General features: G+C 43.2%; 2 protein-coding genes across 2 annotated transcripts in view; one reads left to right on the forward strand and one right to left on the reverse strand.

The window, feature by feature from the left end:
* b3gat2 (beta-1,3-glucuronyltransferase 2 (glucuronosyltransferase S)) overlaps positions 1 to 10749 on the reverse strand; it is a 34601-nt gene extending 23852 nt beyond the window's left edge. The window contains exon 1 of the mRNA XM_071912630.2: positions 10219 to 10749. Within this exon, the coding sequence (XP_071768731.1) occupies positions 10219 to 10749 (531 nt within the window). The remainder of the gene's footprint in view (positions 1 to 10218) is intronic.
* Positions 1 to 24637, forward strand: part of sdhaf4 (succinate dehydrogenase complex assembly factor 4) — a 369114-nt gene that overhangs the window by 253003 nt on the left and 91474 nt on the right. The gene's annotated exons all lie outside the window — the stretch shown is intronic.

Here is a 24637-nt window from a genome sequence, read left to right on the forward strand (position 1 = left end):
CGAGCAATATCTGCTGTGTTTATGGTTGATTTAAAATTCTCGTGGGCGTTCCTATGAAACATTGTTCCCGTACCACACATCACATCTTCCATGGGTTTAGGCCGGATAGCTGAGCGTCGCCGACAGACACTGTCAAGTGTTAAGGAATCTCTGTAGCTCCTGTCTCATTATCAATATGGATATCTACACCAGAGGGCAGACACTGTAGTGAGATAACAAATAATTCATCATCGCCTCGGATACCGAATAATTTCAGATGCAGCCGGGCGCACGACAACCTGTAAGTCCTGACAAATTACAGTAGCGGCGGCTCAGTCAGTAATGCGTGCCATTTACAAGTAAACAAAAAAGAAGAGCCGGAGTGAAAAATACAGCACTGAGAGGAATTGCATTACATTTGACTCCCAGCCAGGACACTCTATCCCGGAGCGCCGCAGCTCGGCTTGGCCGGGTAATCAACGCCGACTCCCTTTCCCCTCAAACAAATAGGTGAGAAGTGAATTGTGTGTACACACACAATGAGACTCTTAATGATGAAGTATATGAAATCCATTATGGATGTACTCAGTTTCCCGCCGCCTTGCCCCGGAGAAAGAGCCGTCACCGCGTTGTTTGCGCGCCCAGGACGAGTGTTCGGGTGGCTGGGCCGGGCGTGATTTTAATCAAGCATATTTTTATCTGTGCATTATTAATATGCATGGCGGAGGCAATGGGAGAGAGAGAAAGAGAGAGAGAGAGAAATGAGCTGGGAGAAAATGAATGAATCAAATTAGTGGGGTGGGGGGGTTATGAGACGGTGATGCAATGGAGCATGATATGTGTGCGGGTTGAGTGCATGATGGGTTTAGACGGGCAGGAAAAAGAAAAAGATGAAAATGCATGCATATTGTGTGTGTCCTTGTATTTCTATATAATGTATACCAAATGTCATCACAAATATAGAACAATGTGGAAAATACTATAAAGTAGAAATGGGACGATATATCGAAATTCAATATTTCGCGATACAATTTCACAAACTCTCCATCCAAATGATATTATTTGCACTTTGTAATGACATTTTTAAATTGTTGTTTACATTCTAGCAGCCAATGGCATCGTTAGAAAGATAAACATATCGCCCCATCCCTACTATAAAGTGAAGGCATTTTTACAATGGGTTAGGAGTTGGAGTAGGAGGTTTAGGATTTGGGTTTAGGTGTAGATTAAAACTAGGTTTAGGTTAGGGTTAGGAAATGAATGTAGTCAATGGAAGGTCCTCACAAGTATAGTACTGCAAGCGTGTGTGTGTGTTTGTGCAGGCATGCGTGTGAAACTGAGTTATCTCTTTGTGTGTGAATGTGCACACATAATGTCATAATGGCTCTTGTCTCTCCAACACTGGAACCAGCTCTGTGTGTGTTTGTGTTTGTGTGTGTGTGTGTGTGGTGTGCATGTTGGAGGATGGAGGATGGAGGATGGAAGGGCAGGGAAATCAGGATGGGGGTTGGGGAGGACAAAGCTGGCATTCAGATACACTCAACCATGTTGGTCCCCAGGCAGAGAGAGAGAGAGAGACAGAGATCCTCCATGCCACACAGCCTGTAAACCCTGTACGTGATTTGTTAAATTTTCATCTCTTTTATTATTATATCTTATCACTTTATGCTCTGTTATCGTTATATCTTTGTATGTTATATTTATTTTATTGTTTCTACACAAACACTAATTACTTACACATCAAGCTACTGACATTCACTGTGTGGTGAAGAGTCTGGTTATGGGAGCTGAATACGCAGCAACCCAGAGTCTACACTGTCCAGGTACTGACACACACACACACACACACACACACACACACACACACACACACACACACACACACACACTGGTACAAGGGGGAAGGGATTTTAATGTGAAAATGTTGATCCATAACTGATGTACTGTATTGCTTTGGCAACATTGGTTTCTTTCCTGTAACGCAGATAAAGCATATTTGACTTTGAGAGACAGAGAACCAGTGAGAGAGAGATGGAAGAATGCAAATGAGAGTGGAGATGAGCGGGATGAGTGTTGGACATCAGGGTTGATTGATGTCACCTTACAGGATTTATGGGTGTTGAAGTTCAGATTTTTCAACCAGTTACCTCTTCCTGCCATTTGGAGTCGCCTAGTGCAGCTTCACACCCAGACTAGAATAAATTGTAATGCATTTTCTTAAAGGATAAGGCTGGTGTGTTTAATGCATTTCTTAACGTCAACAAATCCTATGATAATAACAAAATCAGCAATGAATGTTTTTTGCTAACAAGTCTCGTCCATGTAGCGGATGCCCAATAAAGCCATGTCCCAGCAGCCATAGAACTCCATTGTATTAAAAAACTATTAAAAACACGTCACAGAGCCATGCCGTTGCTCTGGCAGCATATTTCATCATCGCGATGCACCGGCTGGCCGACTTTTTCCTCAAACAACTTAATAAGCCGTAAACACGTTTTCCATCTCAGGAAAGTTGTTCCGTACACTGAAAATAGTCCCCGTCGCAATGAAGAATTTGTTCCCATTTGAATTTGACTTGGTAATAACTACAATAGCCTGACTTTTCGTGGTAACAGTTAGCGATTTTTAAAATTGAAACTATGTCTTTGTGAGCTGTATTTAAAGGTTTTTAGCTTACAATTGGAGCCAATGACTTCTGGTTTGAAGGATAAAAAGGGAACGTGGGAAGTCAGAAAGTAACGGGAGTAGAGCAAACGTTGTTGATTTTGTTATTTTCATAGGCTTTGTTGACGATAAGAAATGTATTTAAAAACACCAGCCGTATCCTTTAATGTTTGCAATGTTATTACAATTGAAGCACTGTATTGCTTTGGCAACATAGGACTCTTTCCTGTTGTGCCAATGAAGCTAATTTGAATTTGAATTTGATAATAGCTAAGATGCCTATAATGTAAAGTGTCATTAATCACTGTGTTGAAATTATATTCTGACACAAACTAACTAGAAGGAGAGTGCAAGCCACTTCATCGCCAATGCTAAAAAACAATAATCATGTCATGGCGGAAATCTCAGATGTGGATCACCACCAAAATCGGATCAATTGCTCCTTGGCCCGAGCCCCATCTGTCCACCAAATTTCATCCAAATCTGGTTTTAGGTTTTTGAGATGTCCTGCTGACAGACAGACAGACAAACTAACGGATTCCAGCCTCGGCTAGACACAGCGGTGAACTGGAAGAAGAAGAAAGAAAAAAAAGATTCTATGACGCATAGGTGAGGCCAGGTATTCAAACTAATACAGAAAAAGAAGAAATAATCAGACAGCTGCTGCACAACCCCCCTTTTTCAAACGTTCACATCGGCCCTTAACACCCCCGCCCCCCCCAGGTCTTCCTCCCTCCTCCCTCCTCCCTCCTCATCCTCCCACCAGCTCAGCCACGGACAATTTCTGTCTCCCGGCGAGGTTCGTTTCCTTTCTGCTTCGCTTCCCTGACATTACAACACCCCCCCCTCCCCCCTCTCCCCCAGCTCCCCTTCGCCTCTCCCACTACAGTATGTAATTATGATAATTGCTCGCAGGGGTTTGATGAAATTGAATTTCCCATTTCTCTCTGGTTCCTTCATTCCTCCGGTTTCTCTTTGTGCCACCTCCCCCCTCCCCCCTCCCCCCCCTCCTCCTCACTACTCTCTGCAGGCCCCGGAGTTTCGCTCCGAGATACTTCCACTCTTGATCAAATTTGTCCTGACTGTTTGCCAGTGTGTCTTTAGACCGTTTCCTCCTCACATAGAAAGTCTTTTAGCAAACCCCACCCCCCACCCCCCGCCCCCGAGGGATGTAAATCATTTGGTCGTAGGAAATGTTCACAATGCCGAAATGTAATGAAACTGTCAAAAGAAAAATGAGACGTCCAATCCATGCGAGCGTGCGTTCTTAAATTTGACATGCAGTCTTGACTTGAAATTGAAAGGTTTTCTACAAAGAAACTCCAACAATTCCAACAATTGAATAGCTAGAACTAGTTTTATGGTATATTTATACTTTTCAAATGTTACTTCTGCCATTATGGTGTCCCTTTATGATGTTGATTGTCTTGTTCCTGTTCTTGGTTTTCATTTTAATGGCCCTGAACTGTTTTTAACCATGTATGGGTGAAGCTATAAAATTTGATTTGACCAATTCCACATTATCAATAGAATACATTATTTTATCCCTTATTTTGATTTGGGGATGGACTAGTCAGTACAGAAGTGCTGTTGCTGTATGCTGCTCAAGAAAATGAGGCAATACTACTGTCCAATAGGCCTTTACATATGCAGTTTGCCTCTGCTTGCATCAGACTAGAGAAACCAAGGTGCATTGACCGCTTCAGTGGATTTCCACAATAAATATAAATAGGATTACAGCAAAACTAAGAAATCACCATCAAACCAAGCATGCCTACGTTTGAGAAACGAGTCTTTGTCCTGATTCACGCTTCAGCCCAGAGCGCTCGCTACCTGCTCCTTAAAATAGTCGGGCAGCAGACTGAGTGCGGAGCTCTCAGGCCTGGTGGAGTTCAATTATTCAAAAAAGGTCTGACAAAGTCCTGCCTGGCTGACAGGCTGCTGCAGCCGACTCCGGCAGCTCTGCTACGCTGAAAAACCCTCTATCTCCAGTGAGTCAGCTTTTCAGGAACGAACGGGGGGGGAGGAAAAAACACAACCTCATCTCGCCGATTGACATCCCTATATTTTTGAAGTTACACCGGCGAGATTGAACGCGATCCTCTGCCCCCTTGGGGGTTGTGGAACTGACCCAGCACATAAAGCGCTAGGTTTAGAGTTATATGTGCCATTATCTCAGCCGTTTGTTTTCATCCACGCGTTGTGATTGTCCAACAGTGCTCATAACAGCCGTGTACGCACTTGTGCTTTATAACGCCAACAGTATCACAGTATGAATGGAGCGAAGCGAGCGAGGATGTGAATTGCTCAGCAGCCCTAACTCATTTTTTTTTTCGTTGGAGGAGGGCCAAAAGAACATTATTAAATTAAAACCCAAAGCTTGTATCTCTGTTTAATGTTTGCTACTGTTGTAAAAGTGTTGGATGAAAGCAATAACGCACTCAAGGTCATGCTATACTGTGGTTATTGACACCAGTGTGCTGATCTACGACTTGCAACCTATGAGCACACACACACACTAGTGCCAATGATCACAATATAGCATGATTTGAGTATGTTATTGCTTGAATTCGCCATTAAAACAATATATGGGAGAAGATTTTACTCAAAACCTGCAGTGAAACCTGCCTTAAGGAACTTAATTTAATTAGTCTGGCATTCAATGGAGAGTTTTAGTGTCCCATGATGGTCTAAATGCTGTTTCAGAGGCTTTTCCACCCTGATGACAATACAATTCCGGTAGCAAAATCGAAATCCTTGTACTTTGTAGGACTTTTTTGGCATGAAAATGGTCAAATTTAAAGATACCGAACATCGGCACAACATATCGGCTTCAGTCTGAAAGTATCAGTATCGCTATCGGCCTTCAAAAACCCATATCAGTCTAAACCGTATGTAAACCGTGTAATTTGAGTGAAAGTGAAGGTTTTTCCCACAATGGCAGCACGCTGACTCCTGAGGGCAAAAATGCAAAGTCACCGTAAGACATCCCACAGGAGAAAGTGTGTGTGTGTGTGTGTGTGTGTATGTGTGTGCGTGGAGGCGTAATTGCATGGAGGGCATTAAAAGAGCAGTCTTCCGCTCGCTGACACCCTATCGACTGCCAGGAGGGAGGCTTCAGCCGGAACGCCGAAACGCCCGAGACCTGACTACTGTGCAGAACGGAGCATACACCCCCCAACACCCATCCCCCCCCCCCCCCCCCCCCCCCCACACACACACACACACACACACCCCTTAACTCTCGTCTTAATGCAAAATGCCTTTCCACCTGGCTTCTCCCACGCCGACTCCGCCGCCGGAGAGAAAGGGGGAAAATGCGGGGAGGCTTGTAAAACATTTGCTACGTCCCCGATGTTTTTTTCATAAGGGGGGAGGTGGAGGGGGGTGGGGGGGGGGCAGTTGTAACACATTTTGCTCATTAAGCCGCGGTGGTTTTTGTAGCCTTGTTCCTGAAGCAAAACAGCCCGGGCAGCTACTTTGATGTAATCAACAACCCGGAGTCAACAATGAGGCTGATTTTATCCCGGCTGGAGCTCCTCGTTTGTTAATTGAGCGACTGCGGGTCAGAAATCACCCCCGCCTGCATGTGCTCTACAGTCGGTGAAACATAAAAAAAAAAAAAACACAAAGGAAATTGGTCCAAAAAAGACTTCTTTCGGGGGGTAAAGTCAACACAGTTCCTCACATAGCCATGAGTCAACTGGGCTCACCTGGGCTCATGTCTAAATATATATCATATTAATTATCAGTTACGTAATTCTAGCTTACTCCAGCTTGGAGGAATTGAGGGTGTTGCATCTCTCACCATGTTACAATTATCTCTGCTCTCTACTGAGTCGCTTTACACGCTGGAGGTTTATATCATACAATGAAAAGCTGCCTATATTTACTTTCCAAGTGTTTTTTTTTTTTTTATAATTCTAGGAAAGTATTTAAAGCCTAAATGTTTAGGAAAGGTCGTGGGAGGATGAGTTTAAATTTAAATAAAAAATCTCAATATAAGGTCTTTCTAGTGTTCATGTGAAAATGTTTCAGATCCTAAAATGACGACCTACTCTTACAAAAGGAAATAAAAAAATCCCCACAATGGATTACTATAAAAGCTATTATAACAAAGGGACTTCGGTTACAGAAGAGTCATTTTTAGATGTTGCTTCAATCACCATCAGGTATCACTTTTCTCCCCGAAATAATGTGAAGGTTTCTAAAATGAACCCGCCACCCACTATCAGCGCAATTCCCGTCATCAGTCTCGGCCCTGCAGACAGTTTCTGCAGGTTATTACCGCCGTATGACAGCTTATTATCTCTCTATGACAGGCCATTACCTGCACAGAGGAGCTGGGTAATGAAACAGGCGGGAGGACAGAGAGGAGACAGTGTGCTATCAACAAATCAAACAGATGCTCTTTACAGCCGAGCCCCCAGGCATGGGAATCTGATGCTGACTCTGGGTCAGAAGAGACCCGGCCGCGGATCGATACGCCGCGCTCGTCTCAGAGGGGGAAAGAATCTAAGAACTGTTGCCCAAATACTGCAGGGAAAACCCACCGAAACTCATGTGCAAAGCAGTTTTGAGTCAGAACAGACTTTATCACATATATTTTTATGGCATAGATCTAAAGTAGGCTTATATATCATTCTAAGTAGCATCAAACTGGTGTAAGTTATATGAGGATAGTGCATTTTAAGGGGGAAGAAGAAGAAATTAATACATTTCTGAAAAGTGTAAATGATTTTTGTTTCTATTGGTGGTTGTTTGCTTCCAGGCATTTAACGGGCAGCGACACGCAGGAGGCAGCCAGGTTCAATGCAAACATTTTCAAATATTAAGAAAAATTTATATCAAAACAGCTTTGGAAACTGTTTTGAACTGACATCAGAAAGATATTTAGGTCCTGATTTCACAAAATGATGCAGGTAGAAGCTATGGGCGACTATGGACTCAACTTTCATTTTGGCGCTATATTTACACAGGTTTTCAGCATTGGTACAGACCATCCCATCAACATCTATTCAGCATCAACATGTTTGCAGATGATCACCTTTTTTATTTACCACTAAATCACTGACTGCTGAAGTCAAGTTTGAAGGTACTTTCACTATAAGCATTACAATGTTTGCCATGTTTAAAAGTAAATATCCCAACTTAATGTTTTACTATATTCCATTCCATTCAATGCAGAGTTCCTAGCTTATTTGAATAAAACCGTTTCCCATACGGAACATTTTATTATTTCACAAAATCGTTGCGATTTTCGATTTTGGGGGCCAGCCATCTTTTAAAAGGCCGCAATCAGAGTGAGCAATCAGCAATCAGAAAACCATTATTTCAAAGTGAAAGGAGTGAAAGGAGTGAAAGGATCGGCGTGTTTCTTCTCCCGCTGCTACCGACTCATCTTTCTTCATTACCTGGAAGCCTAGAGCGTATCGTCTAGTGAAGCGGGGCAGTGCAGCCATCTTTTACAAGAAACGAGAGTTGATGCTGAATGTTGATGTGCGAAGAGATGGGCCAGGATTCACTCTACCCCCCTACACACACACGCACAAACAGAAACCCTCTCACATATAGACTAGGGTCCGATATTGGCAAATCCATATATTGGTTTGCCAATATATGGACTTATAATGGACTTATAATAAAAATCAGATGTCGGCATCACTGTTTCCCGCATGATGGAGGTTCCTTCCTGACCACAGCTAGTCAATATGTTATTATTATTATGATTTTTATATCAGATGTCTGACCAGAGGAATCATTCCAGTGTGGTGTGGGAGGATTTGACTCAACAGTCTGTAAAAGCTGCAGTGAAACCTGCCTCACTCTGCCTTAAGGAGCTGCTACACGCCTAAAAGAATTTCATTAGTCTGGCTTTCAGTGGAGAGTTTTAGTGTCCCATGATGGTCTGAATGCTGTTTCAGAGGCCTGACAAGAATAAAAGTCTGGAGGAAACACTGAATACTTGGAATTTTGAGGCATGAAATTGGTCAAATTTGAAGATATCGGCATAAAATATCAGCTATCGGCAGCATCAGTCCAATCGATAGCAGTATCAAAGCGTCTTAACTCTAGACACACATATCCACAGACGGCTAGCTTGAGCAAACAAAATCATCTAGTGTGAACACACACACACACACACACACACACACACACAAGCATGCCTATTCTGTGCTTCTTCATCTTCCAGTTGCAATAACCTGCAAGTGGATCAGCAGAAAATTGGACAGCAATGTTGGTGAGATAAAGATGTGAAAGAACTGGCAACCCTGGTGAACCAGTACACCCCACACACACACACACACACACACACACACACACACCACCACCACCACCTGTGTCTCTGTCGGTCTTTCTCTCTCTCTGTCTTTCTCAATCTGTCACTTCTCTCTCACTCACACACATGCACACACTCCTCTCTCTGTTTTTTCTCTCTCATTTGCTCTCTAGTTCACTCTCTCTCTCTCTCTCTATCTCTCTCTATCTCTCTCTTTCACACACACACACACGCACACACACACACACACACACACACAAAGACACACACAGGTAATATCAAGCCTGGTGGTATGGCTTAGGTCCACCTAGTTTTACCAGTCAATAGAATGGCTTTGATAATGGCTTAATTCTACCTTAATAGGATAAACTAGTCACAGTCTAAACTATATTGGCTCTCAAACTGGGGTCTGGGGCCACCCAGGGGTCCTTGAGTGGGATCCAGGGGGTTCCCAACAAAATGAAGAATAGTTTAATTTCACTATGATTAAATTCACTAGAAATTATCCCAATTAGAGAATGTATGAGAATGACTTTTTGTAGATGCTTCGGATAAAGGTGATAAAGGTGTCCGTCAAACAGTATATGCTATTATAATATAATATTGTAATCATAGGTTTCACTCTCACCACTATTATCTCCCCACACACAATGTAGACAGTTGTAAGATTCAATACTGAATCAACAGCAACAAAAATCTTCTTGGGATAAAATCTTATGAAATGGGGGGTCCTAACATATCTGTGCAGGGGATTTTGCAGGATTTATTGGCCACCAAAACGGACACAATCTGCTTATATTCAAATAAAAGAAGCCAAGTTGAGTGTCCATAGTGAGTGTTCAAGCAATGAGGCAACATAGGACTACAAATTAACTTCTCAATAAATACTGTATACCTAAATGAACTGATCTGGTTATTAGCCACAAAATATCATTATAGGCCTATCATTTTTCACCAAAACTTCCAAACCTGCTTCTATAAAAAGACCAAGTTGCTGGGGACAAAGTGGAACAATGACTGATGACAAGATATTATTATCTGGTGAATGTGATCAATTATAAGCTTAGAGGGAACATTGGTCCTGAATGCTCCTAATAGATTTTTGCCAGTTTTCCTTGAACTTTATTGTATGTTATGATGATATCAAATCTACAGGATCACATTAAGACTGACTCAGGTTAAGGTATGGAGAGTGCCACACCTTCCCGTACCTAGTTGACACCCATGATGCTTTTGGCCACAACATGCTCTGAACCTGAAGTATATAATACAGCTGATAAATGAGCGCAATCTACCTCTTCAAACAGCTCCAGGCTGTACGTGTTGTCGTCATCGGCGAAGAAAACCACCCCGGCGTCCCGCGCGGTCCGGTGCTGCCTGAGCCACGCGAGAGCCACGTTCCTCTGCTCGGTGGCGCGTGGCATTCCGGCGCGCTTGAACCGGCGGGGCGTGAACACGTGCAGGTGCGTGTACGGCACGCCGCACCGGGCCAGGAAGCGCGCCACCAGCTCGGTGCGCGCCGTAGAGTCCTCCACCACGATCCAGTGAAACCGGGGCACCTGGCGGAAGGCGTGGGCCAGCCGGGTCAGCTCCGCTTTCTGCACCGGACGGGTGTAAGTCGGGGTGATGGCGTAGATCACCGGGAGGGCGGACTGGTTCTGGTTGCCGCCCGGCGCGCCGGTTCGGGCCCCACGCTGCTGCGCCCTGCCGGTCCGGCCGGCGGCTGGAGCCCGGACCGTCCTTTTAGTGTCGATATCGATCATGATGATGACGATGAGGACCCAGGGCAGCAGGATGAAGAAGCGGCTGAAAAACACCGATTTCATGGCGAGGCTGAACTTGCGGTGCGCCCTCTCTCTCACTCACTCCATCGCAACGGGCAAGCACCGACCGACCGACCGGCCGTCCGTCCGCAACTCCAGGAACCCACCCGTCCAAACCCCTTCTCTCAAATCCTGTGGTTGTATTCTTCACTATTAGACCCCAAAACCCGGCAGGTTGAGTCCATTTCCAACTCCGTCCCGGTGAGGCGCACAACCCCCCCTCCCTCCCCCGTCCCGGCGGGACCGATTCCCCGTCCCTACCCGGAGTCTCCCCTCTCTCGGATGGGACTTGAGTGCTTTCTTTTTCGTCCTATCCCCTCCGGCGCACTCAGCTCGCACAAAGCCCCGTTAAATTCCCATGTCCGGGCGTCCTTCGGTGCGCGTTTCCAGAGGCGAAAACAAGACTGTCCCGGTCCTTCCTCCGGCGGGCGGTGATACCTACCGATGTGCGCTGCCGAGGAGCATCACTTGTCGGGGATGGAGCGCTGGCTCCGAGTCGGTGGATAATAAGGCAGGAGGGGAGGAGCAGGTGCAGAGCAGAGGAGGAGAGATGGGACAGAGGAGAAAACCTGGGGAGGGAGAGAGACATAGAGAGAGAGAGAGAGAGAGAGAGAGAGAGAGAGAGAGAGAGAGAGAGAGAGAGAGAGAGGAGGGGGAGAGGGAGAGAGGCTTTGTTATGTTGTGCGCATCAGTGTCCACTGAGGATAAAACCCAGCTGATAGAGAGAGAGAGAGAGAGAGAGAGAGAGAGAGAGACACGTTGCCTTGGCTCGTCCTTTGTTTGCGTTTGACAAAACAAGAAATGAATCAATCAAATCTAAAATAAACATGAGCACTTCCAGTTTTGCTGGAGTAGCTCGGGCCAGCGTTTACCACACTGGGGTCTCCAGGGGGTCCTCATGCAGCAACAGTCTAGTTTTACTATAATTTAATGCAGTAGACATTATACCAATTAGAGAATGTATAAGAATGAATATTCTAATCATCGGTTTCACTCTCACCACCTACAGTGTAGTCTAGAGTGTAGTGTAGTTATACAATTCAATACTAAATCAACAACAAAAATCTTCCTATGACAAAATCCTATCAAATCTGTCCATTGGGGGTCCTCATATTTATTTATTTTTTATAAATATTACAAATAAATATGAGGACTTTGAGTTTAGCTTAAGGCCAGTGGTTCCCAAACTGGGGTCTGGGGACCTCTAGGGGTCCTTGGGGAGATTCCAGGAGGTCCTCAAGCAGCAAAAATGGGGAATATTCCTTTTTTATTTCCCTTTTATTCAACTCACTAGACATGAACACAATGGGAGAATATAAGAATGACCGTTTTGGCTGTGGATATCACCCCACCTACAGTATAGACAATTATCTAACTCTGTACTAACTCATATCTAACAACAAGCTCAGACGGGGTTCCTTGAGGCAAAATCGTATCAAACGGGGTCGGTGGTCTTTAGCTGTGGATCTATTTAGGGGTCCTTGACATGGATAAGCACAGGAACCCTGGGTTTTAGGCTGTTCTCCACTTCAACTGAGCAGCTAATCATTCTTGGTTAATTACACACACAACACAGATCAAGAGATCTGTCTGGTAGTGAGAGAAATCACCGAGCTACACTAATAGAGTCGGTTCACACCAGACTAATTGCAGGTGAATAAACTCATAATTTCACAGGATGAAAGACTACCTTTGATTATCTGGATTAGGTAGCGCCTGGGAATGCTGATGTTTAGGGAGCGAGGTAGAGACCAGTGGTGTTTTCTAGCACTATGTTTGGCACTTTGAGAGTTATTGAGCTTATTACATTGCCCTCAAACAAAATCCCTTTTTGAGGCTTAATCAATCTCACGCTCACTGATTTGGTTGAAAACCAAGTAATGGGCTTATTCGATCATAAATCACTTTTAAGTGACTGATGTGATGATGGCGAATGCTTTAATAGGCTCTATTCCAATATTATATAGACATGCTTTATCGACCTTGATTGCATGTTCTTCCATCTGTTCACACACAATGAGCACTTTTGAAATTAACCAAAGATGAATCATGGAGCAAAATGTAATTTTAAATGAGATCATTTAGATTAATATTGCTTCAGATATTATTAGTAGCTAAATCAGAGTAAAAGTAGCCTTTTTATGGTATCTTGGATTAGATTGGCCACAAAGCACAGTCACTAATCTTGTCCACACAGTGGGTGAATTTCTGAAGTGGAATCTAATGATGATCCTTTCAACGACAACTGCACATTCAAAAATGCCATTTAAAAAGATAAAAGGGGGAATTAAAGTCACACTGAAATGAAAAAAGAGACTTTTTTTTTTTGCTTTTTTTTTAAAGCTCATTCTTGTTATCATACCATACATCTATTTGAAAATTGATGAAAAAAAAATAAAAATCTAGTATTTTTCTTGTAAGTACTTTTACTTCCTGGAAAATGGAAAATCTTTAGTGGTGACATCATCGTGTACCAGGAGGCGACATAAAAACTCAAACCAATTAAACCATCACAGTCCCACCCCTCCACCCTTCCCACCTAATTAAACTTTGTTTCTCTCCGTAACTGATATCCAATTGGTTTACACTTTTGAATCATCCCTCCCTACGTTATGCCCCGCCCCAATATCCTGTTTCAACAGGAAATACATCACATTAAGGAAGCAAGATGCTCTCAAAATGCGGTTTCATTGTGACTTTAAGTAATCTATGACTTTTATTGACCTCTATCAGTGACCCATAGGAACTGGAACAACATCAACAAGTCTCTGGCACAGCTTACGGTGGCCTGTAATTGACACAAATAATAAAGTCACATTTTCATAATAGAGACGAGTAAGCAGAAATATCTAGTGAAAATGTCATACATCACCATGCAAAAAACTGGAATAATAATACTGCTTTGTCACTTACTTTTTTGGCTGGAGAACAAGGCTTTTTAACCTTCATAGCTAAAAGAGAAGATTGTCTTTAAACTCCAATGGACCTGGTGACATAATCATTGAGTCATTGGTATTGATCAACAACCCTATCAACCACCTGCAGACATATTACGGCCATATAAAAATCATACTAATTGCACCTTTAAATCCTGCCGTCAAAGGTTGCACTCATAATGTCAGTACAATGTCAAGTCATGACTCCCTTCCATGGAGTTGTTCCTACTCCATCAATCATAACATCTTCTCCCAACCCCTCCTTCTGTCCTGCCTTCATACCTGTCAATCATCAGCTGTCACTCAAACTGCCTTGTCAGTCCCCATCCCCACTATTACAAACACTGTTTTATTCATAGGAAGTAAGTGTGTGTGTGTGTGTGTGTGTGTGTGTGTGTGCGTGCAAGTATGACGATTGACTGATATGAAGGGACAATTGGGCCAAACATGCAGTGATGTATATGCATACATAATTGCAATTTTCTGTGACACTTTGTCAACCAATCCTGCTGCAGAAATGTCACACTCTGCAATGTAAGGATCAGCTATTGAAGAGCAGGTTCAAACAAATTACCTCTAGCATGTAGTTTTCACACCTAAGATATTTTTTTTTTTAAGTAACTAAAATTATTTACAATTGGCAAAGCATTGTCAGACAATATGTGCACATTGTAGTTTTAGTTCTACAAACATTTCTCAGCCAACATTTCTAATCCATTAGCGGAGGTAAACCTCAATGAGCGGAGCCAAAGAACCACAGTTTTTCTGGCTAAGTACTGTTAGACTGAAGCCCAGTGAAATAGGCAAGAGGTGAGAGAGGAGGAAGCTAATGCTATGAAGCCTAGTGCCCTTGATAACCTACTAACTGAAAAAATGCAATATAACCATACTAAGTTATCTAGGTTAGCTAGTTAGCCTAGCTGACCTTCAAAGTTCAAACTAGCCATACTAGCCGAAAGCTATCTAGGTAAGCTAGTTAGCTAGCTGCTGACCTTTTTACTTATATTTTGACCAGAATTCCTTCTTTGTCATTCAAGTTTGCCAGTTAGCTAACTTGCAGTTTGAAAAACTGATTTTAGCTCCGCCCATTGAAGTTTATCTCAACCAATGAGATTATTTCTGCCTACAGACAAATGTCTGTAGAACTAAAATTCCAATCTGCCAGGATTACCTCGGTTGCCTGTCACTAACGTGTGATGGGAGTTGACGCAGTATTTTTCTTGTTTGGTTCCAGTGAATCTAGTGCATGACTCTTTCACCTCCTCAGTGCATACCACACTCCTGGACCCGCTCTTTAAGTTGCGGCTATTGAAAGCTTCATGAGTAGCAGAGCAGTAAACAAGTCGGTGCCAGTGAAGTAATGCTAGGCGATGTGGTTTCCTGTGAGAGGCCAGCCATTATTACCTTTGACTCCGAGTTGCGTCAGTCGCCTGTCACCGACGTACGCTCGCATTCGGGGGAGTGCTGTTGATTTGACCCAGAAGACGGGGCCATTATCTGACATCATGTCAAATGTCAGGAGGCTGTCTGATTGAGGGCGACCAGAGACAGCGGTGACACACACTGATGTGGACTGCTGAGGGCTTCTAGTGGCAGAGCGCTGCCACAGGATGGATCTCAAGGTCTAAAGAGGGAACACATGACCATTACGCCCAGCCACACAGGCATAGGCACATGCTGTAGACAGGCCCAGTGCAGACACATTAAAGGACTGTACAGACACACAGAACGTGACAACACACACATATACTGTATGAACATTCTTAGGTCAAACTAATATATCAGTTCACTGCAGTTTGATTACATATTTATTGTAGAATTGCTCAGTGCTACACTCGTTGTCTATGGGAAGCCCTTAACCTGAATTGATTCTAATGAGACATTTTTATCAGATTCCTCTCAAGCATGCATGAATACACTATGTTATGATTGGGATTATAATATATGATTGGGTTTCAGTGGAGAGTTTTAGGTCTAAATGCTGTTTCAGAGGCTTTTCCACCCTGACAAGAATACAATTCTGGGGGAAACACTGAATTTTTAAAATCGCTGTTGGCATGAAAATGGGCAAATTTAAAGGTATTGAATATCGGCACAAAGTCCAAAAATACGGGGCTTCAAAAACCCATATTGGGTGATTTCTAGTACATACGTATGTGCAGATATAGGCTACAGACTTACATACAAACATACACACATACCTATAGTACAGTGCAGGTAGACAGGATGATTGACTGGCACATACAGAGAGATAGAATGTGTCAATGCCAGACGCTGAGAGAGAAAAATAACAACGGCGGAGAAGAAAAGATGTGTGTACGTACGTGTGTGTGTGTGTGTGTGTGTGTGTGTGTGTGTGTGTGTGTGTGTGTGTACGCGCACGCAAACTCATTTCAGGCTATAAAGGAGGTAGTGCTATAACCCGGAGGGCACCTTACTGTCATCCCTCCAAACACAGCAGAGAGAGATGGAGGAGGGAAAACAGAAAGAGAAAGAAGAAAGAAAAAAGCATGAATGAATGAAAGGAAGAGAGGCAGAATGAAAGAGACAAAGCAGGAATAAATGACAGAACGAGCAGAAAGAGGGAGGGAAAAAGGAGGGAGAAAGATTGATGTTTACTGGTAGGGAAACATCCTGCAGTGTTTGGAGTCCGAGCAGCTGCAGAAACGCCACGACCGACTAACTGGAGCGCCGCGGCCCCCGATGTGCACATAAATCATGGCTGAAAATGCAATTATATGATAATTCACAGTTCAATTCAATTCGGCAGGGGGACAATTCAAAATCCGCTCAAAAAACGGCGACCCGATCACAACACATTTGTCAACACCATTAGCATAGAAATAAGTTTCTGTCCAGCGCTCTATGTAGATGGGTGGGTGAAGTGATACGTTCTCCGCTGGTATGAGAAGTCATTTGGCGACGGTGGTTTGCATTAGATTGGCGTCAACGCCAACTAAAACGGTAAAAGATTGTAATATCCCATTGGGTTTTTTTAGAGGGGTCAGCTTGATTCTCCGGCACTGATTTTAGCTCTTAAATATGTGGGTTTTTTTTTTTTTTTCTAAAACAGTTATTAATGACAAGTGTTTTGCATCGGGACCCAAATTTGAACTCGTCCCGATACAGCCCAGTGTATAAGATTACACATTTATTTGCCTGTCTAAGTTCTTAGTTCACAACCCTGTCAGAATTAGGGCTTGACTGATATGGGTTTTTGTGGGTGCCGATATTCAATATCTTTAAATTTGACCATGTTCATGCCAAAAATGGCCCAAAAATTCAGAAAAATTACAAATATTTTACACAAATTTCATTCTTGTCAGGGTGGAAAAGCCTCTGAAACAGCTTTTAGACCATCATGGGACACTAAAACTCTCCACTGAAACTCAATAATAATAATAATAATAATAATGCTGTATTCATGCGTTCTTGTGTGGAATCTGATCAAAATGTCATTAGAATCAGGTTAAGGGCTTCTCATAGACAACCAGTGTAGTATTGATCAATTCTGCAATAGCTATGTAATCAATCACACTGCATCATATACAATTTTTAATAAAAGGCCAATATCGGCCCCATATATCAAAATCATGTCTAAACCTAATGGTGACTCTTCTTCTTTAAAGGGAAATTCCAACAAAATTGATGCTTAAAAAATATGTTATGCTCAGTTATGCTCCTATATGGATACTAAACATCGACATGCATTTGTTTCAGGATTCTAGATGTTAACAGGTACAGAGAAGTGCAATCTCCAAATGACAGGACTACATTCCCCTATTTTGAGCTTAAAACTCATAAAACTACTGAGCCTACTTTTGTAGCATAACAACTTCAAGGTCAATTCCCTTTTTTTTTTACCCCAGAGGTGGATTCCAACAGCCTGAAACACATTATTATCTATTAACAACATATAGGATTTTTTTCAGTTTGATACCTCCAGTTTGATATTAACTGGTAGGCTTTTTGGATGAAACCTGAACAAAGTAAGTACATCTGAAAAAGTCCAGAAAAAAGGTAAAACCACCCCCTCTGTGTTCAGGCAGAACCTGGCAGTGTATTGAATTTACTCTCTGCCTCTGAAATCAAATCAGCGAAATGACTGGAATTTTGAAAAGAAGTTTTTGCGCCCCCTTTTCTTACCAGACCGACTGGATCAAAATGAAGTAAAGATTCCCTCTCGCTGTCTTTCCCTGTTTATCAATTTCTCTCCCTCTCCCTCTCTTTCTCTCTCTGTCTTGTCTTTCTCTGTTTCACTTTCTCTCTCCATCTCTTTCTCTCTCTTTTCTTAACCCCTTCCTTTATTCCATTCGGTATTACTCTCTATGTCTTCTCTCTTTCTGAAGGCACTGAAGCAATCTAAGCTGATTTGTTTGAGAAGAGCAGTACAGTGGGGAGATTTGGAAAATGGACACACACACACACACACACACACGGCAGTCAATTAAGACTCATCCCAAAAGGGCCCATCTGCAGCAGCGAGGCCATCGATTCGGACGATCGGCATTGACAGATTGTCTATCAAGCGCCTTTAAAGTGTACTTATCTAAGCTCGGCACGTAAGGACGGCAATATCTCCCTCTCTTCTCTTTCTCTCTCACACACACACACACACACATGGAGCTATACCCACCCTACTCTTTTGCCTTTAACTGCATTCTCTGGCTCGCCGCCTGGCTTTTTATTGTACACAACACAAGGACCGGATTGCAAAACAAATGCTGTACCTAGCGCTGTCTGTGAGATGACATTGACGGCTGTAGGCCTGCCAGCGCGCTGTCGGCCCGGCGCAGGGAGAACTCTCTGGAGCGTGCCCAGCAACCAAACAAACTGCTGTTTGGCTAACCTTGAATCGCTGGCAATATCTGGTCCAATTTGCATAACAGAGGAGACCTTCCCCTTAGAAACACAGTGTCGATGTTAAAAAACGACGCGGCGCGCGTGCGTCCGATGCTAAGTAGGCGCGGTGTGCGGGCGAGTAAATGAGTGTGTGTTTAAAGTGTTAGCGGAGGTGTGTGATTTTTTTTTTTTTTTTTTTACATTCTGAGGCATTTGGCGGATGCTTTTCTCCGGAGGGACTTGCAGGGAGCGAGTAGGTGTCACGGTTCAGCGTGTTGCCGTTTCCATATAGACACATTTGGCTGTTGCCGAGATCAAACCTGTGACCTTCTGGTTATGAGATGATTGCTCTAGCTGCCCTGTGCAATAGTTAAAGCTGCACTAGGCTAAGATTTTTATGTTAACATCCATCCGTTTTATCAGTCTAAATCGTAAAGTGGGGCTGCAACAGAGAAGAATGTCCCATCCCCACTAACTGAGACGCTGTAGATTCACCCGATTTACCCAAATTCAGTTCTGGTGTCAGTGTCGTCACTGGTGGGAAATCTTCTCCGCACAGGACGACCCGAATCGAAATCTAAGAATGTAATTTGAAAGTGTCTCCTAAACAGCACTCTGTCCAGAGAAAGCTGGACTCACCAATGATGGCTGAACCTCTTCACCACCTCCAGATAGTAAAAAGACATTTACTTTACTGGCTTCACCTTATAGGATCTCTGGGTAATGAAGTCTTTCATTACCTCCAATCCCTCACTGAACTACAACTAACTGAAAAGAAATCAAAATATGGGTGAAATGTTTTTATTTTTCATCTTTTTGTTCATGCGTGCAGTAAAAAAAAAAGAGTGAATTAAAGATCGAAGTTCATCTGATCCTGTTCCTTTTGTTCCTCTAAGGTAGAATCACTGGAACTTCTGTTTTTATTTCCTGCTTTTATTTCAGTCAGTCATGGATCGAGTGTCTATCCAAATCTGATTTCTTGATGATATCTGATTTGCATGTGATTCTACTTGGATGACAGTTTGTCACCTAACATATTTATGGGGAATTATCATATAAGTTTAATGGGAAAGATGCTTAATCCTCATTCCTTTCTTTCATGTATGATTTTGGTAATGACTTGAAATCCCTCAAACACGTGAGATGTAAAAACAAAACAGGATTTTTAGGTCAATGTCTCAGTATCTCCTATTCTAAATGCTGATGTATATTGACCTCCTACCTCATATTTGAAGAATGCCAGTTGTTCTAGTGCCCCTAACTTGTAATGTACATTTGATTTAATTGATTTGATGAATTGATTGATTGAATTGATGTACCCGCATTTGTGGCTGGCGTCTGGTGTTCATTCTCCACCAGCCAGGGCAAACCCAGCGCAGTGCGACGGGTGAATGCATTACCGCGGGCGGCATTCACGCCCGTAGCCTTTAGTGTCTGTAAACAGGTCAGCGTGGGCAACAGCCTCATCTGTTACACTGACACTTAGTCGTTAGCCATGAGCCAGACTGTCGGGCTGAGAGATTAGCTGCTAGCGTGCCGCTAGGCCTACTTAAAAGCTCCGGGGGAATAGAAAATTGAGGTGAAGCCGGACGCGTTCGGAGAGGACGTCAAACCGGGGGTCGAGACGAACCTCTGACGGCGAGTTCGTCAGCTTGAGAGAAAGTTGACGGAGCGCCATACTCTTTCTCCGCTTCACGCTCATAGAGTCACAAAGCAGATTAGCTGGAGATCAGCGAGAGGTCCTAATTACCGAAGCGGTGAGATAGTGATTCTCCATGAGCTATAATCTATGCTGATTGCTGATTGTTAATCCTAATTGACTTTACACAGTGGTCACAGATTGCGACGCTCATTTGCGGCGGCGCTGCGTGATGTTAATGGTCCAGGTGTCATTCACAAACCCGTCAGTCCTGGTCCTGTTGGCATGAGATAGCCACACTACAGAACAGTATTTCTACCAGAGGAGTGACTTTTACTTTAACGTCTTTAACTCCGTTGCAGGTGCTATTCTCTCTTTCTCACTGTTGAATTTCACGTCAATCTCCAGTACCGAAATCTGTTTCCATAGTTTCCAGCGTATGACTTAAGACCTTTTCTGAATCGTTAGGGTCCAGCGGTAAATTCGGCACACACATGATCCACCAAGCAACAATTAGTGCAATGAAACTTCAACTTTTATGACTGGTTTGCCTGTTCGTTCATTCGTCTTCATCCACCAACGAGCACCATGCAATTTGAAAACATGACATTTCATGCTAGTAAATTTACCAGTAACTATTCTGAATAGGTTTTCAGTCATGGCCTCTGAGATATGTATATTTGCAATGTTAAAGTAATAATGGGTGTCCAAATCCAGCCCAGTATCCTTGTCACACATCACCCCTCTCTCTCTCTCTCCGCTGTGAACTATCAAGTAAAGGCTGAAATGCGAAAAAGCTTTGATATTTTTACGTAAATAACAATTTTGCTACTCTGTATCTCACAGTTAATAGTGATTCAACCTATATCCAGTTCATGAAAGCTTTTACATTTGCTGTTCTAAACACCCGGTGTCTGGTAGCTCTTTCCTGGGAAAAATCTGGTTTGTTTGAAGTAAATGAAGAACAAGGTAGCATGAGCAGCGACCTACAGAAACTCAAACTTCATCACCAGAAAATCCAAGGAAAAAGTACTAGACAAACTGTTTGATTGGATTACCACTTAAAAACTGCCAGCTTTCTGCACAGCGTCGATGCTGCACACACTGTATCGGAGCATATCCCCTCCCTAAGCTCACTCCACGCATAACACCGGCCCCGCCAGGAGAGCTGGACTCAGCATGTACTCTGGATCAGCAGGCACCAATGTCATAGGTGTCCTTCATGCTAGTACGGACTATAGCTTCCTCTCTGGGTCAATCCCCAGTCTCAAACCCACAGGTTCTATTCCTGCCAGCATGACAAACGGTGGCGCCGGCAGCACCTATCGAACCGATTCAAAAGGGCACCCTTGAATTAGCCGAGGGATCGTATTCTCGTAATAGGATAGAGTTAAAGCGGCACTTTCATCTCTATTACGCCTATATTGTGATAATCCTGCTCCATCTTCCATTTTGAGGCAGTCGAAAAATGAAAAGGGCATAAATAGTTAGTTTAGTTTCCGGTTTGTTTGGAATAAAAAGAAGCAGAACTGGGTAGTTAGCATGAGCAGTGATAGCCGCCATGGCTGAACAGACAAAGAAAAGAGAAACTCAAACTGCATCAACAGAAAATACAAGCTCCGCCCACACTGTTTGATTGACAGGTGATCTGTGGGAAGTGCAGTGCAGAAACACCACAGCAACGAGCGCTGAGCACCAAAAGATAAAGACAAAATTCAAAAAATAAAAACAGTAATGAGCGCTTAGTACTTAGCATCAATCTATTCAGTCTATTTCTGTACCTCCCATTTCTCCTTCCTTCCTCCTTTCACTGTCACTCCATCCTGCTATGACATGAACAGCAGCCCCGTCTCTTCACAAAGAGACAGCTGCTTACCCTTCAATCTCACACACACACACACATACACACAGACACACACACACACACACACACACACAGGTTTGGTCATGATGGTTGATGTTTGGCTCCTCGGATTCAGCCCAGGTAATTAACATGCTGTTAATGGCAGTGTCTACGCCACTGGCACACCCAACTCAGTCCCTGCCCAGAGACACATCCATAACAGCGTTTAACACACACACACACACACTCACACACACACACAAATTGCAAGGCAGGCAGAGAATATTGAGCTGCCCATTTCACTTAGAAGCCTTTTCTCAGCACGATGCTCCTTTGCTGGTACTTTAGCACCAACCAGCCCCACATTATATGTGTGTGTTTGTGTGTGTGTGTGTGTGTGTGTGTGTGTGTGTGTGTGTTTGCACACGTGTGAATGTTCATGTGCTTGCATGTGCCTCTTATATTTGCTGTTTTGACCTGTCAACACTATACATTATCAACCTCCTTCACTTGCTCTTGCTCTTCCTCTGGCTATCTGCCCATTAGCACAAATACCTACACACACACACACACACACACACACACACACACACGGAAAGTGAGAGAAAGCGCGACATGGCCTGGCAGCATTACATAGGAAACACTGCTCCTTGGTGGTGAATATAGGCATAGCAGGACGCCCAAATCCATCACTTTCTCACCCTCTTTTCACCTGAATCCCACATCCTTTCCTTAGATTTCCCTATCCCCAATTCCCTATCAAGAGGCCTCTTGTCAGGCCATCACTGCCTGATTAAATAAAGGTTTATACTGTATAGGTGTGGATTACATTGAGGAAAGCGTTGTGCTCACACCAGTAATGCATACGAGATATGTGATATGTAATTGTATACAGGTTCAGACTGAAAGCAATAAAATGTGTTCTGGCAGCAAACTCCTGGGTGACAGACACAATATTGGAGCAATAAAGTGATAAGAGTATGTAAACAAAGAGGCAGTGCGGAACTGTCCCCATTTATTTTGTGCTGTGCTGTATGGATCAAATTATTGATGAAACGCTGACATCCTTGGTACCTTTACAGCTCCTCAAGCCTCAGATTAGGAAAAGATCAACTTTCAAAGATGGCACTGTTTACCTCCGCCAACAAAACCCACCCCAGACCCCTGTCTGTCTGTTTGGTAGCAAGATATCTCATAAAGTTACAAATGGTTTTGGGTGAAATTTAGTGGACAGATAGCCCTTGGCCTATGTTTTTCGATTGAGTAGATTTTGGTGGTGATCCGGATCTGGGATTTCCGCCATTTAGTAATTATTGTTTTTTCGTCATAACTATTATGCTGCATGCATGCATGTGCTGGTGGGAAAGTCCGACATCCTGGACTTCCTAGTCGGCTACTAAACAGTGGTGCACTCGTGCTATTTTGTCATGAATTTAAACCCGGAACACAAACAATAAACTGCATAAACATAAAACCTGCAACCTGGAGAATTGTTCAGCGTTGGTGGAGATTTGCTCTCTACCTAGTTTGCATATTGTTTCTCATTAGGCGGCTTGGTGTTACAGGTGTCGCTCGTGATAGCAAACAGCATAGCTTCCATTCCTGTGCTTGCCAGCATGATAGAGGCCCTGCTGTCGATAGCACTGGCCCCACTTTGCTCCAAAAGCAAGCGCTTGATTTCCACATATAATCGCTTTCCTACCAGAGGAGTGATTTTTACCCCGACTTCTCCAACTCTGTTACACTCAATTCACACATTGCAGCAGCAGCAGCCCCAGCTGGAGGGCTGGAAGCACCTTATAATCTGAGTCACGACACCAATGTCACAGGTGTCGTTCACGCTAGAAAGAACTGCAGGTTCCTCTTTCCAAACCAACAGTCGTGTGCTTGCCAGCGTGATGGGTGGCCATTCTACTGGCTGAGCCAAATCAAGTGCATGCTAAGGTTAGACTCGTGGGTTTTTGAAGGCCGATGTTCTTTGGATTGAAGCTGCCGATTATTTGCGCTGATATTCAGTTACTCTAAAATTTACCATTTTCATCCCCCGAAAAAGCAGCATTTAGACTATGAGACACTAAAACTCTAAATTGAAACCCATCATGATACTAATACTAATGCTAATACTAATGCTAATACTAATGCTAATACTAATGCTAATACTAAAACTAATGCTGATACTAATACTAATACTACCACTAATACTGCCACTAATATGAATACCAATATTAATACTAATGCTTATCTAATTTAAATTCATGCTTGCTTGGAATCTGATCAAAATGTTGCAGGTTAAGGACTTCCCATAGACAACCAGTGTATTATTGATCAATTATACAATAAATATGTAATCAAACAAACTGCATCATATCCTTCATATCAGAGGTGGGTGACACTGATTGGACCAGATCTAATTTTTAATCGAAGACCAATATCAGTGCTGACAGCATTATATTTAATGGTATTCTTTATCCTGGACCTTGTCACCTGAAAGACAAGTACTGTACACTCTATTCTTAAATGAATGGACCCTAGCCTAAATTGTAACAAAATCCAACCATTTTATTTAATTAGATGTAAAGTCCAATTTTCGAATGGGGGAAAGGTTGACAAAGTACATTGTGCAACAAGGGG

The sequence above is a fragment of the Centroberyx gerrardi genome, chromosome 15 (assembly GCF_048128805.1).
Source record: "Centroberyx gerrardi isolate f3 chromosome 15, fCenGer3.hap1.cur.20231027, whole genome shotgun sequence".
Classification (NCBI taxonomy): domain Eukaryota; kingdom Metazoa; phylum Chordata; class Actinopteri; order Beryciformes; family Berycidae; genus Centroberyx; species Centroberyx gerrardi.